This window comes from Carassius gibelio, chromosome B7, assembly GCF_023724105.1.
Source record: "Carassius gibelio isolate Cgi1373 ecotype wild population from Czech Republic chromosome B7, carGib1.2-hapl.c, whole genome shotgun sequence".
NCBI lineage: Eukaryota > Metazoa > Chordata > Actinopteri > Cypriniformes > Cyprinidae > Carassius > Carassius gibelio.
The window spans coordinates 35,831,639-35,854,764 of record NC_068402.1 but is presented as its reverse complement, the minus strand read 5'-3'; the positions used below and the strand labels follow the sequence as shown (position 1 = coordinate 35,854,764).

General features: G+C 35.1%; 1 protein-coding gene across 2 annotated transcripts in view; it reads right to left on the bottom strand.

Moving 5' to 3' along the window:
- Positions 1–23,126, bottom strand: part of sec24d (SEC24 homolog D, COPII coat complex component) — a 30,779-nt gene that overhangs the window by 1,922 nt on the left and 5,731 nt on the right. For both annotated transcript variants that reach the window (XM_052561696.1, XM_052561697.1), the window contains 13 exons: positions 18,337–18,475; positions 18,130–18,245; positions 15,631–15,755; positions 12,378–12,569; positions 10,918–11,011; positions 10,377–10,493; positions 8,637–8,807; positions 8,428–8,524; positions 6,306–6,451; positions 5,941–6,079; positions 5,071–5,189; positions 4,177–4,356; positions 3,902–4,093 (listed from right to left, as the gene is read on the bottom strand). In XM_052561696.1, the coding sequence (XP_052417656.1) occupies positions 3,902–4,093; positions 4,177–4,356; positions 5,071–5,189; positions 5,941–6,079; positions 6,306–6,451; positions 8,428–8,524; positions 8,637–8,807; positions 10,377–10,493; positions 10,918–11,011; positions 12,378–12,569; positions 15,631–15,755; positions 18,130–18,245; positions 18,337–18,475 (1,827 nt within the window). The remainder of the gene's footprint in view (positions 1–3,901; positions 4,094–4,176; positions 4,357–5,070; positions 5,190–5,940; positions 6,080–6,305; positions 6,452–8,427; positions 8,525–8,636; positions 8,808–10,376; positions 10,494–10,917; positions 11,012–12,377; positions 12,570–15,630; positions 15,756–18,129; positions 18,246–18,336; positions 18,476–23,126) is intronic.

Sequence of the window (23,126 nt, the reverse complement as noted above, 5' to 3'; positions counted from 1 at the left end):
TCATTTTTGTTTTTTAATACAAGGGGTGTAAATGTTACCTAAATGAAATGCTACTCCGACCCTTATCTGGATGAATGTGTCATAATGTATTATAATAATAACTATAAGATAATATCTTTTTTCTTAGGTGTAAAACGTTTTCTAGATGGTTTGGCTCCAAGAAAATCAGGGATTAAAATCCAATTTAATCCTGGAAATGTATTTTACATTATAAATGAGCACATAATAAGAAAAAATAATAATAACAGTGAGAGGAATCTGAACTATTTCTAGGTCCCTAATCAAACAAGCACATTTTTAATCATGTGACACTTTTCACTTATGGTCAGATGTTCTTGTTCATATTTCAGTCCAATTTCTCACTCAAATCGTTACGGTGATATCATCCATAGTGAAAAAAAAAAATAGATAAAATTGGACAAATATTTGGAAAATTATAAAGCAAATCAGAAGAATTTTCATTAAATTACAAAATTAAGATAAAAAAAAAAACAGTATATTTTACAAGAAAAAGTCTGTTTTTCTACTTTTTTTTCTACAAAAATTCCCACCTGTAAGGTCAAACCCACTTTGACATGGTGTTTGGACATAAATGTGTGTTGGCCACCGAGGACGGAGTGGACTAGGTAAAGCGCTTCAAAATCTGCCTAAATATATGTTTATGTCTGCGCAAATAATTTTACTCAAGACTCTTTTGTGAATGTCATGTAATTATAGTGCTTAGGGGTGTAACAATTCATCAGATCAATACGAAGTGTAACGATATGGTCACACATAAAATATCGATATCTGTAATATAAAGTGTCACCTCATTTGGCACAGTCCAAATTTTCAAATAATTTCCATCTATGCATTACCGCCAAGCACGTGCCGTGCATTCTCGCTCAAACATCTGAAGCGCGCGCACGCACAGAAACAGTCTCTAGACCGCGCAGTTCAAGCTCAAACCGGTATGCACCGTTTTGCTACGGTTTCCAGTTTGAACGACGTTTCCTGGAAATGGTGTTCAACGGTAGCCTGACTACGTCAGACTTCCTACTTCCGCTCAATTTCATTTCGCTTCACTTTGCTTCAGTCTACGAAGCAAAGTGAGGTAGCAGAGTCTGGTATTACCAGGTTAGTTCAACGGGGTTTGACTACCAACAAGTTTTCACTTGTTTGGTGGGCGTGTCAAAAATGTCAGCCCAATCAGCAGCAACATCTATATAAACCACACGGTATTAAAGAGACAGCTGGCACAATGTAATTATCATCAAAGTAAATGCACAAGAGCAAGTATATTGTTTGCACATTTATTTACATTAAAGGCAAAATAACAAAAATCTTAAGAGCACAATTATAGATCTGGAACTTTTTTTTTTAAGTCTGTCTAAATATCATTTAGTAATTGCAATGTCTTCTGGTCCATATTCTTTCCTATATAACATAAAAATACTATACTAGGGCCGGGACTTTAACGCGTTAATTGAGATTAATTAATTACACAAAAAATAACGCGTTAATTAAGATTAATTAATTACAGAAAAAAATTCCCGCATTTTTAACATCTCATTTTTGCACCGCGGAATGTTTCTCACTGGATGAGTTTCGGCGGACCGATTATACTGAAGCACCAACTAGCGTTCGCATATCACCGCAGCACATCGAACCTCAAGTATCACCTCAACGCAAAACATATAGCAGCTAGCGTGGACTTTACACTTTATGTTGAACTATGTATTATTTTGTTGGTGCAACAGTATGTTGAACTCTTTATTGTTTTGGCCAAGGTTATTGAGAGTTGGACTTAGTATGTTATGGCCTCTTAAGCAACAGAGAGATGTTTTCTAATAGTCAGTGTTTCCAATGTTCTGAATGTAATTGACAGTATTGTGTTTTACTTAAAAACAGTTTACAGAAGGTTCCAGCACCTATAAGCTTCCTGAATTTCTGAAATATACTATTTCTAAATTGTTTCTAAATATGCTATTGCTACACTTAATGGCAAAAATTGCACTGGTCTGCTAGACTTGGTTGAACAAAAATAAACAATATTTTGTTGCTTAAGCTTATGTATTCAGTCATTATTCAATGGTATACTATAAATCCATGTGAAAAAAAAATTACATCTCACTGTTCTCGGGTCAAATATTTATATGCGATTAAAATGCGATTAATTTCGATTAATTAATTAATTACAAAGCCTCTAATTAATTAGATAAATTTTTTTAATCGAGTCCCGGCCCTATACTATACATATTTATATCTTTTGCAATAAACTATACTCTAATTATATAATGGTAAATATTACAATAACATAGGACAACAACAACAACAGTGATCAGCAATAATGATAAGCCTAATAAAGTCTCGGAGGTAAGAAGCGGATTATTCTTCACCTGAAATGCAAGGCAAATGTTGGATCACAATAATTAGGATCCACAGTTTCCACAAATCCCTTCACTCGACTGGGATGTTTCTTTTTTAATTCTGGACGGCAAAGGCAGTGACTGTAACAACCTATTTTGCAGTATTAAACACTTATTTATACTGATCATATCAGGCTCCGAAAATTCTTCGAAAAGAATAAAAAGAATGGCCTATAGTTGCAACTCTTGCATCATCAGAACAGGGTGTTCAACGCACCACCATTTCCCTTTAAAAAAAAATGTTTGCACCATTTTTCTCGGGGCTGATCGCAAACCAGTATATTAAATCTGTGCTTCGTTCTTAAAGTGAAAGCAAACTAATAATACATATAATGCTGTCAAAGAAAAATACAAGTGCTCACTGCTCCTGGCTAAATAACCTTTGTAACATAACAAATTATTCATCTATATTTAATTTATACAGTGAAGACTGTGCAGTTTTACATTTCTGTAGCATACCTCAAAATTTATTTTAGACTAAGCTGAAAAACCTGAAAAGCACTGTTTATTGAACTAGTCTCTTTGTTGTACTTTATTTATTTTCTGCTATTGCTTGTAATTTGGTTATTTGTAAAAAATATTTTTAGCACTGAGCTCATAGTAGCAGCCACAATTGTAAAATTGTGTAGGCCTATCTTTTTTGTTGTGACTGTCCCAATTACAGAAGGTACAGAAGGCAAACATTTCAGATAAATGTTTGTTTTATATTTTGGTTGCATTTGTGAGTTAATAAAAAATGTAGATGGTTGTTTAAAATAGATATATAATATCAAAATATCGATATATCAATTGATATACTCCTGCATCGAATCGAATCATAATTTCGTAAATATCGCAACATAATTTTTTGCGGTATCAAAAAATATTGTATCACTGGGTATCAGAATCGATATCAATATCGTATCATGATGAACCATCTGATTTACACCCCTAATAGTGCTTAGTGTTTTAACTGGATTTGTGTGCGTATGTCATCTAAGCATTTTAACTGACCAGCGTCGCGCTTGTAATTTCGCAAGTTAACATGGTAAGGTTTCGTCCAACTTTCAGTGCATTTGGCTTCTCATATGAATGGCTAAACACTGGTTCTCTCGCTCTCAGTCATGTTGCTTCTGCCAACAGTTTATTGCTGTAGGTATGCAAAGCAGAGATACATAAACACCATGCCCTCTTCTGGAAACTGAGAATATGCAGCTCATTTGCAGCTCATTTGCATTTAAAGTGATACACACCAAAACAGTTATTTTTCAGACATGCCCCAAAGATAACTTTTGAGTGGAGTATTTTGAGCTGAAATGTCACAGACACATCCTAGGGACACCCAAGACCAATATTACATCTTGTAAAAAGGGGAATAATAGGTGTCCTTTAACTAAATGTGTAATTTATTTACAATTAATTGTCAAATGTACTAACAATTTCTGATTGAAAATGGTTACTGTAATTCATTTACTGTATAATAATAATGTAATTAAGAGAGCGGTGTGTCATACCCCTTCTGAGGACAGGTGGCCGAGAGAGGGCACATTGAAGAGGTTCTGGATGAGGTCGGGTGGACAGGCCTGTCCCAGCCAGAGGAACATGTAGAGCCCGTTTTCCAGCAGGAAGATACCGGACTCGCAGAGCCGCTCCTCAGAGCAGCGCACTGGAGCCGGGATCGCATCGCTGGACACATCCATAGTGTGCTGAGAGAAAGAGAGAGAGAGCAAACGCATGAACTCCAGGACTCAGGTTTCAATGAGAGAAATGATAGATGTGTGTGACTGACCAGCGGGATGAGGCGTGGATACAGCAGGACCTGTGTTTCCTCCACTCCCATCGCATTGACCAGGAATCTGTGGAAGGCCCGGTCATCTGTGGAGAGCTCAGTGCTGCCCACTAGAGTCGGAGATTTCAACAGACTGTTCATGTAGACGGGAAACACCTTCATCGCATCAGGCAGGATTAGCTGCAGGCCAAAATATTCAAGAAGAGCAGTCACATCAGACATATAATGAATTACACTTTGCATTGTGTTGTGCTTTACATTTTAGGGTTGAAGGAAATGTCAATAAACTTTATGGAAAAGGTCATTTGGCAACTTACTATCTACAATACGTCTATGTACTAATATTACAAAAAAATTTATAAAGCTTAATAGAAATACTGTATTATAACAATGACAAAAGCACATAATATGATTACTTAAACTATAACTGAAAATAGGCTAAGTACAGCTGCCTATCCATTAGGTCACTACTGCCCCCAAACTGTAAATGAGTTTGCACATGCTATTTAACTCTTTCCCCGCCAGCATTTTTTATACAGTATATTTTGCTGTATGAATATTTGAATATGCAATACACCAAAATAATCATTTTACTCCATAACATTATGCAGTATACATTTATATGCTGTCTATTGGTGATGATCGCATTATTTATCAAATCTATCCGTTTTCATAAGAGATCACTGGTTTTTCCATCCTGTTCACATGTGTTTTTGTTCATGAAGTTTTGCACTTGTTCGGAAGATGTGTAATAGCGCCCTCAAGTGTATAACAGTGAAAACACAAAAAGCCGTAAAAAACTGTCTCGTCAATGGCGGGGAAAGATTAATAAAGTGAGATAAGATGTGAGATGTGAGAGAAGGTGTTTTTATGTATGTGAAGTGTATGACTGACCTGGCTGGCTGCTGAGGGGCTGGCGCAGTTCTTCCTGTAGCAGGCCAGCATGTGAGCCGTCTGGTTAACCAGGATTTCCCTCACTGTCTTCAGTGGCTGGTTGAGTATGGCCCGATACGCTGCAGGATAACAGCATCCACCACAATCACTGACTATAAAAACCATGAGCTCATCCTTCGTTTTTAAATGTACTACAGTTTGAAAAAGGGTTACTTGCATGTAATTATGCATAATTAATTGTTATTGTAACAGTAAGTTAATGCAACAAGGACACCTTAAAATAAAGTGATACCAACAAATCTAACTAGAATCTAAAGAAAACTAATACAAATCTCTATAAATATGAAAAAGTAATAATATAAAAATGAAAATGTATAAAAATGCAAACTGTTTCTGCATCGCTGTGTTATTGTTAACAAAAACAAATATAGGTCATATAAAATAAAATGTATAAATATTAGATGGAAAAATTAAACTGAAATAAAATATCTTAAAACTTACAAAATTAAAGCTTATATATATATATATATATATATATATATAATAAGCACAAACTGGAAAAAAAGACTGCAAAATATTAAACTAAATAACAAAAAAACAACAACAAAAAAAGAAATAGATTTAGAAACATAGAAATTAAAATAAGCAAACTGGAAAAGACTGGAAAAACCTGCACTGAGCATGTTTTGTTTCACTATAAAACCAGTCTTAAAAGTTAAAGAAATAATAATGAGAAAGCAAGTATTTTACAGATTTCAAATTCTCATGGTACATTTGTACATCAGCATTATGTTACATCTTGAAGGAAATCTGTAATAACTGACATGACATTTTTATGTATATTCCTGTAAGAGTTGGTAAGGCGGTCACCTGACTTGGCGAAGAAGTTGATGAGGGCGTCTGTCTCGCAGCTCTTGTAGAGTTCAGACAGCTGAGAGCTGCAGTTCAGACTGAGGTTGTGAATCCGCAGCCTCCTCTGTCCTCCGATGGTGGTGTAGAGCAGTGCACACTGGGAAACAGAGGAAACAAACTCATTTGTGTTGCTCTTGCCAGCAAATGAATTCCAACAGCAACACATCGAAACGATTCAATGAGGACCCAAATGCACCCAAGTTACCAAGAAAAGTTTTTATGCATGATAAACATTTTGATTGTAATGAGTGCCCTGTTTTGTTGCATTAAGTTTTCCTTTGGTATATGTCTTGATTGTCTCGGTGTCATACGTGAAGCCTGACCTGCATCACAGCTCCAGACTCCTCACTGAGACTGTCGTCATGCTTAAACTCGACCGTCACAGCCTTGTCACAGTCCACTGCTGCCATTTCCACATCTGTAGTGTTGTTCATGTATATGGCCCCAAAGAAGTCTGTCGCCCTGAAGCCTTGAAGGATGAAGATCACGCAGAGGTTACAAAAAACATATACATACAGTCAGAGCTGGGTAGATTACTTATGAATTGTAATCAGTTACTGATTACAGATTACATGACAAAATTTGTAGTCAGTAATATAATCTCTTAGATTACACATTTTTGGTAAAGTAATCTGATTAATTTTGGATTACATTTGTGCTAACCCTTATGATATCACATGTATTGAATCAGCCTGATCGTGTACTATTTTGACAGATACAAAGAAAAAATATATTTAATTCAAAAACAAGAGCCACAATAGCTTCTTTTTCAAGTGCAATGGACAGTTAATATTTACAAAATACTAACACTAATGTTAGCTCTTAGTGTTTGCTAGTAACAATGACCAAAAACAAAACCACATCTTGTGATTTTCAAGCATATTTACTTATAATTAAGTATATTTAGAAAACAGCTACATTACAAAAATCAATACTGAAAAACATGAAATTCACAGCAATATCACTGCTAGGGCAAATATTTAATCTGTAAAAAAAAAACTAGAAGTGTATATGACTTTACCAATGAAAAACATAAAAAAAATAGCTACATTACAAACATTAATTTTGAAGAAGTTTCTATCCATCTCAAAACATTTTAAGCAGGCAATGTAAAAAAAAAAAAAAGTTTATAAATGTACAAAAAAGGAAATTTAGGAGAATCAATTAATTGTGAACAATTTATTACCATTGTGCAAATAATATGTAATCATGTAATCCATAAAAAAGTAAAAAGTAGTTTACTCCGATTACAAGTACTTGAGTTTTGGAATCTGATTACTCGTAATCCGTTAATACCCAGCTCTGCATACATTCAATATTTAGAGTAAGATTTCTTACATTTCCAATGCTTTATAAGGCTCTAAACTGGCATATGGAGACAAATCCAATTCTTGCTTTTTACTAAATTCGGCGTTCTTGATTTCAAATAATGCCAGTTTTGATCGAGCATGCTACTTTCTCACAAAATATGTGAATTTCTATAGCATTTGTGCTTTCTTCATCCATTTGTGAGATGAAGTCTTGCATTATCTCTTAATCAGCAAAAAAGCTGGCAAAAATGATTTCTGTGTTCCTCCGAGCAGAATCACAAGCATTTGGACAATTCTCAGCTGATTTACACATGTATAAATGATTCTGAAGAACATTTTATGCTGTCTGATTTACAATTGTTTTTCAAGTTTAATGATACCTTTTTAATTGCTTTTTGACATTTGACATAGTTTATAAAATCTAAAAAAATCCTGTCGTGGCCTTTCATATTATGATAACATTGTCAATATTGAAAACTGTTGTTGCTTCTTAATATCATGATGCATTTTTTCCACGACAATTTGAGTGATATAATGTATAAAAGAACAGCATTTATTTAAAATAGAAATATTTGAAACTAAATATTTTTGGAAACTTTATAAGGCTGCAACTATTTCTTGAACAAGGTGGGGGTAATTTGTATTTATTTCTTATAAAACATAAATAGAACAGTGAAGGAAATTCTAGTTTGAAAGTAAACATTTTGGAATATTTGCAAATAATATAAAAAAATGTGCACTTTTATTTGTTTGTCGAAAATGCAAAATATTCTTATCTAATCACTTTCAGTTAGGAATTATGCTTCGTGAATCACAGATGATACTATATTTTCGATTAAAAATGGCCATATTTGAGGAGAAAGTCGAGAAATTTGCATTTCTATCTATCCTTTCTACTTGAAACTTTTTGGTCTTGCTAACAACAAAGAGATCGCAGCAGAACGATGCAGCAATTTCATTTTTTAATTTCAATTTGCCATTTTTAATTATCGATTAAGAATACTTGTGGATACGGCCCCAATTTAGAACCAAATAAATAAAAATACCGACCACAAACTTTTAAATGATAGTTTACATATTATGTTTAACTTTACATACTGTAGTGTTCATGTACTTTTCTCTATTTTTTTAATACCTGTTCCAGTACGGACACGCATGATGCCGTCGAATCCGATGGACTTCTCCACATCTCTCCTGAGGTCACTGAGAAACTGCTGACCATTCACCTCCACCTCAACACAGAGAAAGAAAGCTCTGAGGTCTGACCACGAGAGGGCAGTAAAACAACAGCGTTCAGACTCTATTACTGCATCTGTGTTTCAGTATGTGTGTGTTATGGTGTACCTGGAAGTTGCTGTACTTGTAGATGGAGCCGCCGGTGTGTGACGGCACATCTCCCATCGTGGCTATATCCACAAACTGGTTAGGAAACAGGAAGAGGTCGACGCAACAGCCCTGCGCCACACAGTCTTTAGTCAGCTGCTCATACACACCCCGCTGAGGCTGGAACAGAGTCTGAATGAACACACACACATCACCAGTCAGTTTATGATTTTGTTGTTCAAAGCATTCATGCTATAATGAAACAAACTTGGGTAACACTTTAGAATAAGGTTCCATTAGTTAATGTTAGTTAACTACTTTCGTTAACATGAACTAAGCAAGAACAATCCTTTTACAGCATTTATAAGTCTTAGTTCATGTTAATTTCAACATTTACTAATGCATTATTTAAATCAAAAGTTGTGCTTGTTAACATTAGTTAATGAACTGTGAATTACCATGAACTAACAATGAATAACTGTATTTTCATTAACTAACATTAACGAAGATGAATAAATACAGTAATAAATGTATTATTCATTGTTTGTTGATGTTAATTAATACATTAACTAACATTAACTAATGGAACCTTATTCTAAAGTGTTACCCAAATTTGTAAATCTGCTTTGAAATCATGTGTTTTGGGAAAATAACTTACAAGCTAAATTCGACTTGACTTGTTTTAGACTATTTTAAGGGTTTTGGTAGGTTTTATGGAGGTAAATTTAAGACTTACTGGGACTTTTTTAAGACCAAGATTTTTATTTTTTAAATAAAATAAAAAAAAATGCTTGAAAGTTTAAAATAACTTCCAGCAGATATCAATTACTTTATAATTTAATTACATTTTAAAACACAGTGTTTTTTTTCAACTGCTTTCACACATTTTCAAAACTTTGCCTCTTTTTTAAAAACTTTACACAAATCCAAGAATTGCACGCACAAAATGCTAAATGCTTCACATTTCTTGCTAAATTAAGCACTGCATTCAAACGTCTTTGCCATAATATTAATTTCTGTTAGAACTGTGTGTTATGCTTTCAAAAAGGTGTTTTATGAAATTGAAAACGGTGTCAAAGGCCGAGAGTTAGTGTATGGGTTTGCTGATTAGGTGTATGGTTCTGATGTTTGAGTGTCAGTGACAAGTGAAGATTTGTGTGTAAGCATATGGCTTGAATAGCTCTGCTCCCAACCACAAAATAACTTTTACTGTGCCTTCTGATTACACTGAAAAACAAAACAAAACAAAAAAACAGTAACGATCTGCCTTGTTTTTTAGTGCAAATGTCTAAAGATTCGTAAATTAAGTGAGATGACAAGCTACATCTTGTTTTATAAAAGAACGATCAAAATAAAGCAGGGTCATGGTTAACAAGAAACAAATATCTGGCTCAGAAAAACAACTTTCAGATGAAATGGTTAAAGTTTCCAGTTTTCATACCCTTTTGATAGATATCTATTCTTGTTTTCACCATAAACTCAGTTTTGTTAAATTTCACTGAAAAGAAGACTTTTTATCTGCATTATGCATCTCAAGCAAATGTATACTGATTCATGGACATTTGATATTTGTACTGGAAAATAAAACAAAAATAGTGAGGAAGATATTCATTTTGTGCAGCGCAAACAACAATTTAATGCAAAGACTTTATGAATTTAAGACTTTCAAAAGGCCTTAATTTCTGGAAGGATGAATAACAGACTTAAGTAAGAGACACTGTAAAGCCTTTTTTCTGATATTTAATTAAACTGAATATTTACCTTCTCCTTTTCTGTACCCACTAATTTTTTGTCATCTCTGTTTTTGAGTTTTCCTGGAGCCTCTGCTGTTGGGATGGAGGACTGAAAGATGAAGAGTTTGCCACTGCATTCAGCTGCCTGAAGAGAACAAAACATCACAGACATATACAAAGGTGAAATGGTTTTATCTGACGGGCCAGGAAGAGTTAAGAGTGTATGATTACAAAAATTTGATGAAAAGCAATGGCCGAAAACGTAAGACTGAATATCTTTAATTTCTTTAATTTTCGTTTTAATGATTCAAAGACAGATGTTATGTAACAACCAGTGCTGTCGCCAGTAATAAAGCAGAAAAATCATCCCAGGCCTATGAAATCAAACAGTAGCCCTAGAAACAACTGCATATTTAGCACACAAAGCCTGCTTGCAGCATTACACTGCACTTTTGTTATACAGTGCAAAAAAAACTAAACTAAAGGATGATGCTAAATACGCAAGTACGATTACAAAGGGACAGATGTCTGTGTCTGGTAAACAGTTTAGACTTGGATTAAGTTTTTACCTTTAGTGCCTCCACACCAGCTTGGATGACGGGTGCGAAAACAGTCTCACTCTCGTTGGATTCAGCAAACATGTCAGGGATCTGATCTAAGAGGCTAAAGAAGATACAATAACACATAAAATCATATTAACAAGAATAGCCAATCTGGGTCTCAAATGGAAGCCATGCTTTAAGATAACGAACAGTAAAATATAGAAGAAGAGTACAGGAAATAACGCTTAGGAAGTAATTACTGTAAATCTAATCTGGGGCGTTTACATGCTCTTAGAAATTATCCATCTCTCATATATTTCTATCATAACTTTATTCATGTATGCTAAATATTTCATTATACATTATAACAACATGACCAGTAAAAGTAAAAGTGTGTGTTTGTGTGTGTGCGTGTGTGTGAGTGAGTGAGTGAGTGAGTGAGTGAGTGAGTGAGTGAGTGAGTGAGTGAGTGAGTGAGTGAGTGAGTGAGTGAGTGAGTGAGTGAGTGAAAATGGTTTCATAAGGTTCTGCATATTTACATTTTACATTTAGCAGACGCTTTTATCCAAAGTCATTTACAAATGAGGACTCAAAAACAACAAAAGAGCAATGATAAGCAAGTGATATACCAACTCTGTTATCTTAACGCAGTACACATAGCAAGGCATTTTTTTTTAATTACATAATAAATAAACAAATAAATTAAAGTCTAAAAGGGTCAATTTTATTTTTTTAAGATTAGAATTGGAATAGAGAGTACTAAAGATTATCAGATTATTTAATACAAATATAAATCACTTGCATTAATAAGCATATATATATATATATATATATATATATATATATATATATATATATATATATATATATATATATATATAATATCTATAAAGCAATATTCCATAATAATATGAATTGTTCATTCTGATTTAATGGTGACTTTAATACTAATTCTAAATGCTATACATGACACTTGAGCAAAAAACCAGTCGAGAGTCTGTGGGATATATTTGTAGCAATAGCCAAAAATACATTATATGGGTCAAAATTATTGTTTTTTTTTTCTTTTATGCCAAAAATCATTAGGATATTAAGTAAAGATCATGTTCCATGAAGATATTTTGTAAATGTTCTACTTTAAATATATTAAAACTTAATTTTTGATTAGTAATATGCATTGCTAAGAACTTCATTCAAAAAACTTTAAAGGATATTTTCTCAATAAGATTTTTTGCTTGCACTTTCAGATTCCAGATTTTCAAATAGTTGTATCTCAACAAAATATTGTCCGATCCTAACAAACCATACATCAATGGACAGCTTGTTTATTCAACTTTCAATTGATGTTTACATGACAAAACTGACCCTTATGGTTTTGTTGTCTAGAGTGACATTTATGACTCAATGTAAGAAGCCTAGAAGTGTCTTGTAAATTAAACTATCTACAGAAGAGTTTCAGTTATAACTACAGATAGAGATGAACCTACTTGTTGATGACAGCTCGGGACTCCTGGAAGTTGACGAGGAATCCATCGAGGAGTGGTACAAACATCTCAGCCACGTCAGAGACCACCATCATCTGCGGCTGGGCCAGAGCGCTCTTCACGTTATAGAAGTGCAGGATCTTATTATAGGTGACAAAACCCACTCTGATAGCAGAAGTCTCGGCTCCCTCCTCTCTTCAAAAGACAAAGTACATAAAACTGATCAGTAACAACAAAAAGGCTATATAAACCTGTCTTTAAAAATGTTTATATGCATATATAATAAATATATATTTGCATTTAGTGTCTGCAAATATACGATCCTAGAACTTCTCAGAATTGCCTTCACTTTTCTGAAAAAAAATGTTTTCCAATACTTTTAATCAAACAGTGGCAGTTAATTTCTGAAGTAAGCTCTCCTTTAGATTCACAAGTGTTAATCAAGTCCAATTTTGACAATGCACATGATTTCAAAGCAGCTTTACACAAAATCATGATGGTAATATTTACAATATAGCAGTATCTTTGCTCTAAATAATATTATTTAACATGCCGATTTAAACATGCTACATATCACTCTCCTTGTTTATTTTATGTATACGGATAAAGTTGGACAAACTTATTAATCTAACTTTATAGAGGCAATAATATAGTTACATTTGATGACAAAATAAATGAAATATACTATAAAGTAAATATCGCTTTACATGAGAGTACTGTATGGGGTTCATCAAATTAACTACAGACATATTTTTACAAACGTTTGATAAGAAAGTGTGCAAATAGTTTATTTAAGCTTCTTTTAAGCAGTACATATATTCTATAATTATATTAAAACTTCCATTAGAATTAAGAAAGAAATGCATTAGAAAAATAGCAATGCATTAGAAAATTAGAGTGAATGCATTAGAGTGAATTAAATGCATGAAAAAAATAATAACTGTACAGATAACTATAACAGTAATGTTTTTTTGTTTTTTTTGTTATGTGCTTTTGTTTTTCATTCATTTGTGTGTGTATATATATATATATATATATACACACACACACACACACACACACACACACACACACTTTAAGTGTAGCTTAAAGGCTGTTCAGGAATGATATAATGATAAGTAAAGATATGATAGAAGAAAGATAACTATAACTTTATTAGCATTCACACCAACAGACGATAATGTTCTGTTTATAATCAGTGTTTGCTGTAGTTTTGTCGTTGCCCATTTTAAATGCTCGAGCTCTTTAAATTATGATTTTATCATTCATCAGATTGAATAAAAAAATGTTCAGAAGGAGATCTTGCTTGTATATTACCTTAGGAGGGAAACATTGACTGTGACAACAGAGCCAGCTCCTAGATCTTAAACGACACAAATTCAGTTCATCCGTTTAAAGAAATGTGCTCAATTGACCATCTAGCATCTTCCCTGAGCACTGTGTAGTAGCTGATAGCAGAGAGCTGCGGTGGCCAGTAAACACAAGCATTCCCGATTGACGTCTGTATCTGGGCTTTGTAGCTTTCTGTGGCTACATTTGTCAGATTGTAAAACATGGTGATGGTTTGGATCACTCACAGTATATATATGCCAAGTCTCTCATTAAGCTAGAGACAAACTCTCCAATACAAATCCTATCAGGCCCTAACAGACCCCATCGACTCAATGTGGTTTTCATTAACTGTGCACAATCTAGCAAGCAAAGCCAGGACGAGAGGAGAGAAATCAGATATAATGGCACAGTCTTATTTGGAGTGCACTGCAGGACTGCTTTCACAGTGAGGTCAGGTCCCAAACAAATAAGGACGTACCCTTAGGAACCAGCCGAGGAGAGGTAAGGAGTTTGGCAGGGTGAGATACAGTACAGTATATAAGCTCACCTCTCAGCTGGCCGTCACCCAAAGAAACGGTATAATTGAAGCCATGTGTACCAGCAGACGTTTAATACTGTTGTAGAACTAGAGCCGCTGAACCTCCTGACTTCCTTCAGGCAGACATTTTCAAGTGATGAGATATTGGAATGGGTTTTTCTCGCTTGTTCTCCTCTTACCATATTTGGCAGAGGATCGGGGCTCTTTTTCAGCTGGATTCGTTCACATTCCTGGCTGATAGTAGCTGAGATGAACATGTGTTCAACCTGAGAGGTGCAGACAGAATACGGAGGGGTGGCTTCTGCCCAAGGCTTCATCTTCACTCCCAGCCAAACACCTGGAGCGGGGCGTCAGTGTGTGGGACGGGGGATGAAAGCAATCCTAAATATATCTGCATCAAACCCAGATCTTTACAGTCTTAGCTGTCCAAACATTAAAATACTAACAGAGGGATCTATTCCCCTCAGCTCGATTTCAGTCCACCGGCCAGAACAGAGTCGACAGATGCACAGCGACAGCTCAGATGTTCACAATTTACTGAAGTTTTTTTTTTAAAAATTATGTGTGTGTGTGTGTGTGTGTGTGTGTGTGTGTGTGTATTTTTTATATATATATTATATTACATACTATATATAACTTATTAAAATATAAATTAGGTCCAAAATTATCATTAAAACTAATTATATAATATTACGTACAAAATCATTTGTAATAAAAAAAAAGCAGGGAAAAAAGAGATTACAAAATGTGAACAGCGTTTTTTAGTATTATTTTAGTATTTATTATTTATAATAATGTAATATTATAAATATATGAATTTACTACAATAATATAATAATATTTAATAATTATCTCATTTTGATTAATATTTTGATTTATCTTTTATTTTTATACTTTTATTAATGTATTTTTGTCATTTTTCAAGAAAATGTTAAGTTAAACAAAAAAAACGTTGCTTCAATTTTAGTTTTTATTTGTTTCCAGTTTAATTTCTGTGCTTCAGTTTTTTCTTTCCATTATAATTGAATTTGTTTTTTTTTTATCTAATATTTTAATTTAATATTATTTCAGTTTAATTTCAATGAACAATTTTTTTAACAGCTATAGTTTTAGCTAACAATAACCTTGGTAAAAAATAATAATAATTAAAAAGGTGATAAATATACATTTAAAATGTATGAAAATCTAAACTTTCCCAAAACACAGACTGACGAACCTGAAATCTTGATGTTAAATTGTAAAAAAAAACATGCATACATACAACTACATTCAAAATCCAATAGCAACAGAGAAACCAAATGTTCAAGTATTAGAGTTGAAGAACAATGGTAATTTATCATATTTCTCCCCCTCATTTTCTACAGCAAACATTATCCCTCAACTTACTTTGGAAGTCGGTCAAGCAGTGTCTTCAGTTCCTGGCATATTAGTTTCACAAGTCCACTTTTTATGTTGTTGTAGGAGACATCGATCATGAAGATGTAGGCAGGAGGATTTGGAGGCTTATTATTCTTAAAGACAAAAGAGAACATCACAGAATGAATGATGGTAGTTTGTCAACTTCAAAGTGGGCTGTTTTTGCTTGTTCTTTACAGACTTCGTACACATATCTTTTGTGGCACAGAATACCCATAAAGTTTACAATCATGTGAAAGCATATCATATGCATGAGAAAGCTTTTTTAGAAATTCCAAGATGAACATATTACAGTCTTTCAAAAACAATACTGTGGGCATTTTTTTTTCTTTTTCTTTATTTAACCAGGAGAAGCCCATTGAGATTAAAAATCTCTTTTGCAAGGGAGACCTGGCCAAGATAGGCAGCTGAATTACATCACATCATTACATACGTACAAAGACACACACAAAAACATGAAAATAAAGACAAATAAATTAATAGAAACAGTTTGAAAGACAATTATGCACTCAATTAAAAACATTGACATGTGAGGGAGTCCAACTCAAAACATCTCATTATTAACTTAAACACTCAAAGGAATCAATTTACTAAGTTTTAAGTTGTTCTGCAGCAAATTCCATGTAAAGGGAGCAGAATAAACAAAGGCCTTTTTACCCAGCTCAGTACTGACATGTGGGACAGAAAACAAGACAACAGCCTGAGAACGCAGAGCGTAATGACCAGCACTTTTTTTCATAAGAAGTGAACATAAATAGGATGGAAGCACACCAAGAATAGCCTTATATAAAAATATGTACCAATGACAAAGCCTCCGTGTGGCCAGAGCAGACCACCACGAGAGTACAGCTCACAGTGGTGGCTGCGAGCTTTACAATTAGTAATAAATCTCAGCGATGCATGATAGGCTGCGTCAATCATTTGAAGGCATTGAGCAGATGAATGCATATATTATATATCACCATAGTCCAGCACAGGTAAAAAAGTGGATGCCACTAACCGTTTTTTAAAATTTAAAAGAAAAACACAGCTTATTTCTAAAGTTAAAACCCATTTTTAGCCTCAACTTTCTCACTAGACAGTGAACATGAGACTTAAATGACAGGCAATCATAAATAACAATACCAAGATACTTATAAGTTGTAACAGTCTGTATTTCACGTCCGTCAAGAGTGATCAATGAAGGAACATTCAGTGGTCTATTCCGAGTGTCCGTGAAGAGCATACTGCCCTGTCTTTACAGGATCACTGAAAAGACACGGTTTTGCAGCATAGATCAGCTGGGATGATGTTATCAAGCACTGCATGAGTTGATTCACAAATATAAATTAACATCTGAGAGAAACAGGAGTCCAGACAGAAGATTATGGTGCCAGGCTGAGATGAGGAACTCAGGAATGGACTGGGGCCAAAAATGTCTCATAAATCTCTTAAGTCTGATAACTGAGCTGAAATTAAGTTCATTTGAGAATACAGCATGTATGGATCCGTGAGATCACAATGCATCATAAGTATTCACCCTCTGGCCTTTAAAGGAATAGTTCACCCAAAAATGAGCATTTGTTTATTCACCATCAGGTGGACTGGAGTGGTGTGGATTATTGTAATGTTTTTATCAGCTGTTTGGACTCTCATTCTGACGGCACCCATTCACTGCAGAGCATCCATTGATGGGGGATGGAATGCTACATTTCTCCAAATCTGATGTAGAATCAAACCTCATATAAATCTTAGGTTGAGTGCATCTTCATTTTTGGGTGAACTATTCCATCAACAATACATTGCCTTCTTGAGAATCAGCGAATCAGTTTGCCATTTTATTAATTTCTAAATTACTCCCTCAACTGGGAAAATATGGATCTCAAAATGTCATATCCACTTATGCAAAAAATGCATAGATCTTCCAGGTAATGGCAAATTCATGTGTAAACTTTTGAAACAGGTCGCTTTGCTAAATCTGACATTATTTTTGTTTTGTGAAATTGCTTTTTCAGGGCATTTTTATCATTTTGCAGATTCTGTAAGGTATGTAACCGTTTGACTTAATTACAAAAGTACTAGTATTACTGGAGCATTTTATATAAAAAAATATAGATTCTGTGCATTTTAGAAATCAAGTTAAATATGCCTTTGTATAATCAAATAAAAAGTCATTTTTGTTGTACTCGCGAGCATAAATTGTGCTCCTCATTTTAAACACATCATATGTTTGTTATTATATATATGCCTGAATAAAATATGCAATGTGACTGCCAAGAAAAAACCTTTCTCAGCTGTTTCCTGGGGCAAGTTGACCCAGTTTGTACAAAACATAGTCTCTTACCATTAAATTTCTAGAGGGAAATTTTCTTAGCGAAGGACTTTAATTAGATAAATCAAATATAACCTATTAATAAACGTTCATAATCTAATAAAATCTGACTGTGATCTGAAAGTGTTCATCCTTATTTTCATACAAGTTCTTGTTACCTTGCAGTAATCCAGTGTGGCAATAAACTCGTATGAGCCCAAAGACAGTTCTGGTCTCTCATACAGATCCATTCTTCTCCCCATATGGTCCAAATGCTGGAAATACTGCACTGGAACTGGAAAGGTAGTGAAATCCCATTTTTAGAAACATTTCCAGATAAATAGTCCCCACCATATGTTAACAAGAAACACAGCGTAAGTACCAACCTTCATTAACGCAGCTGCAGAAGCCACACTGGTAGCGTCGTCCTCCATCCATAAACTGCATGTAAGGACACATGTAGGCCTTACAGCGGTTGCAGCGGATTGGTCCAGTCTCACCATGATTTACAATGTACAGAGGAGTCTATAGAGATCAGAGTGAGAAGGAAAAATAAGACCTATATACAGCCTTAACTTCTTTACTGTAACATATACCATGAGGTTTATACATGCTAACATACAGTTGCACAAACACTACCCTTCAAAAGATGAATTATATTTTTACTCAGTAAGGATGCATTAAATTTATCAAAATTGATAGAGATGTTATGAATCTTAAACATAATATCAATTTTAAAGCTTTAAAATGTCATCTAAATGCTGCTTTGAACTTCTTATCCATCAAAGCATTCTGGGGAGAGAAAAAATTCTTATGTTTACCACAAAAATAGTAAGCAGCAAAACTGTTTTCAACACTGATAACCTGAAATGTTGAGAAGAAAATAAGCATATTGGTGTGATTTCTGAAGGATCATGTGACACTGAAAACTGGAGTAATGATGCTGAAAATTCAGCTTTGCATCACTGTAATAAATAACATTTTAAATATATCAGAATAGAATAAAGATATTTTAAATTGTAATAATATGTCACAATATTTGTAATATTTTACCGCATTTTGGATCAAATAAATGCAGCCTTGCTGAGCCTTTAAAAAAAACATTTACTATTAATATGTGAATGCAAACCTACAGACTCCACATTTAGTGTATACTCAACAGGAAATAAATTCACATTTATCATTTCAGAAGAAAAAAAAACGTTAATTGGCATCTTCATCAACATTAAGGCAAACAAATACGTCATACCGATCTGTAGCTCTGTGGTTGGTAACTGTGCAGCTCAACATCTTAACAAAGATACAATAGAAGTATATAGATATTAAAATAAAATAAAATGGTTGCCCTGAGATCATTAAGTTTCAATTACATTAAAAGTTCTCAGTCAGCTTCTAAACTAAAAAGAAAAAAGGAGGATTTTGCACTTGCTTCCATCCACATATAACATATTTCTGCAAGCAATCCTTTTTTGGATAAATAGAAAACAAATTTCAAGGACTTACAGTAGTTTTTGCTCTTTGGTGGAATTCATTTTAATAAGTTGCCACTGCAAAATCTGAGCTATCCGAGATGATAATTGGTAATACTTCAGATTAGAGAAAACACATTTATGAGTCTCCCACAATAAAATCCAGCTGTTGAAATAGGCATGTTTAGTTATGAGGTAGGCTTAAGGGATCTAGAATAAGGCCTTAATATGTGCTTTATAAGTATTAATAAACACCCAATATGCTAGCAATATGTTAGCAATATCAACTAATCTAAAGTGTTACCCGATGAGCTTTTATTAAGGTGAAAGGAGGAAATGGATATATAAATGAGCTTATTAGCTTTGGCTCATAGATGCTGCAATGTCACATAGTTCAAAATCAAAACTGTTTGCAGTGTATTGTGCCTTAAATGTGGATTAATGTCCTCCTTTATTTGAGAGCACAATAAACTATTCCTCTGACGTGCTCTTTGGAGACTAATTAGCCTCTCATGAGAATACTAACATTTCCTAAAAAGGCTCTGAAGCATAATGATGAAGGGTAAAGCGAGAGACTCCAGAGTTAAACAAGTCTTTAAGGCACCAAAACCACTATTAAACTACTGACAAAATAAACTGAGGGGACACCCATGAATTAGAGTACGACTATATTCGAAAGGCAGTCATTTCCAAAGATAACACCATGGACAACAACAAAGAAAGATTGATTCATTCAGCCTTATATTGTTCCAAACATGTCGTCTGATTTTCATTTTTAAATGTAAGATAAAAAGAGAAGTTTAGCAAAAAAATAATAATAATAATAATTATGGTATGACTTCAAAAGATTGTGAATACAGTACACAAGTCACATGGACAAAATGTAATGGTACTTTTACTGTGTTTTTCCTGTTATTTTTTGGAGACTGACAGTCCCGGTCTTCATTCAAATGTTTATGTGTGTGTGTGTGTGTATAGAACAGAGTACGTAAAAAAACGTAAGTGGTTACACATTATTTTAAGGTGTCCTTGTTACAGTGTAAGTCCATATTTCAGTAATATTAAATTAACTATTGTACATGTAGGCTACTTACTTTATTGTTAGGGTTTGTATTGGGGTTACTTGCTTGTAATTATGCATAATCTGTTATTATTATACTAGTAAGTAGCATGTGCAACAAGGACACAGGATTATTTTTAATAAAGTGTTCCAAAACGTTCCTATAAATTCCTTTTGGGTATCACGAAAGGAAAATCATATGGTTAAAAGTTAATTTGGAAAAAAAAAATTATGCTGTTAATATCCTTTATGAAAAAGAAGCACTTGATTGTATTGAATGTGCACATGTAGTGTACTTCAAAATCTTAAAAGCATGTTTTTAAAAACTTTACTTTCAGATAATGCAAGTGTAATAAGATGAAAGGCCACTTAAGTAGACTTAAAGAGAGTACATAACCATGTATCTCAAAACTTTTTTTTAAAGTGAACTTTTAACTTTTAACTTTATGTTTAAAGTTTTACGTTAAAGCACATTATAAAATCGTTAGGTTTTATCATTATCTTTTTGTATCGTTAGGTTCTTTATCATTATTTTATCGTTATCTTTTGTCATGCTTTAAAAAAAGTACACTTATTTTAATGTTTAACATTCTAAAACATTTGTAAATTACTTGATTATCATTTTAACCATAGTATTTTATTTGAAATTACATTTCTTACATTACATACTTAAGTGGGTCAAAAAAAGCACTCATCAAATTCAACTTATTGCATTTAATATACATTTAAACTATTCTATAATACATTTTCATTTAATTGCAAATGCAATTAAGTGCCTAAAACATTATTTTCAGTTTGCACTTAAGTGTATTATTTTAAAATATATGATTCTTTTGTAATAATTACTCTTTCTAAAAGCATGCTTAAGTGTACTTGTTCTTAAGGTCGTAACCTTCCCAAAGCCCCAGCGCAAACTCACTGACCTTGGTACCAAGGGGCCAAAGGGTGAGTACATCGCTGCTAGAGAAGGCCGCGCTGCTGTTCCGCCCACACAAAGTTAGTGGAAGGGATTTCAACCTTCGGTGAAAGATTGCTTCAAATCTTCCCTATTTGTTCTTTCAGCTTGGCAAGACAATGGAGAAGCGAACCTAGGAACAGGCCGTTACGGAGACCACATCCTACCCGTAGGGAGGTGACATGTGGGGATACTGATATGGACTGACCCAGGGGGCAGTACTACATATGGAAAGGGTCTCTGAGGCAGGTCCTACCTTAGAGTAGGGATGGAACAGCTGCCAGAAGAGACTGACAGTACGGGTCTGTCAGGGGAAGACACGGGTTTGCCAAGAGGGAAACCTTACCTTGGAAGAAAACACATATGGGATTAACTGTAGGATTAACTTGGCCTGGCAACAGACTGCTCCGGCAAGTCTGACCGCCAAAGGGTGCTGGAGGATGCTCGACCAGTGTACACCAAGTGAGGAACTCTATTGGGAGAAGAAAGGCGTTCGCATCCCCATGTTAGGGGGAATGGCACAGCAAGCATGACACCCAGCCAGCCCTTCCCGCCAATTACCGGTTACCCAACACAAGGGAAGAAACCGGCTCTATGTGAAGGTTGTAGAACCTCGTGAAGGTCTTAGGTGTCGCCCAGCCTGCATGGACACATGGACATTCCAAAGATCTGGACGCGGGTGCCAAATGGTGCCCAACCCCTGAGAGAGGAGGTCCCTCCTCAGGTGGATGCACCAGGGAGGGGCTGTCACGAGGAGGATGAGTTCCGAAAACTAGGTCTGGGTGGGCCTGTAAGTCGCAACCAAGAGGACCTGTTCCTTGTCCTCCCTGACCTTGCACAGCATCTGTGCAAGCAGGCTCACTGGGGGAAACGCATACTTGTGTAGCACCAGAGGCCAGCACTGTGCCAGTGCATCTGTGCCCTGGGGGGCCTGGGACAGGGAACAGTACAGCTGGCAGTGGGAGGACTCGTGGGAAGCAAACAGGTCTACCTGGGCTTCCCCCGAACCGACTCCTGATCAGCTGGACCGTCTGGGGATGGAGTTGCCATTCGACATGCAACGTGATCGTAGACTGCCCTGTCGGTTGATGAATGAAACAGCCGCAGTGTTGTCCATGCAGACCATCAAGTGCCTGTCTAGCAACAGCGGCCGAAACTGCCGTAAGCTAGATGCACTGCTAGCAACTCCAGATATGTGGCAATCGACATCTGATCCCCCGCGGCAAACTGAATGACCCATAAGAAAGCCCAACAAAATCATCCAGCAGCTGCACAGGACCAAAACTGCGAAATGGGGAAGAGATCCGTGGGACGTGGCCTGGCAGAGAAGCTCTCACTGTCACCTTCAAATCTCCCAGAGCACTAGCCGGCGGTCCTCTGCTCGTGGCAGAGAAACTGGAACGGGTACAGAGGGTTCTGCTCCTTTCCCTTTAAGAAAGGAAAGACGCGATCGCAACGTTGCCCTGGTCAAACATGCAGTGCGTGCATTAACCATCCACGAATGTGTCTTCAGCGTGCTGAATGCCCAGACACGGAAGACACGCTCGTGGCTGTTGTCAGAGAACAGGAAACGACCGCATCCAGAAGGACACAGACGAAACGGCGTCTGTAAAAAGACGTGAATAGTCCGTGATTTGCTCTTTAAGGAAATCTGCTCTTTTAGTTGAAGCGCCCAGGGGAATCGCTGAAAGG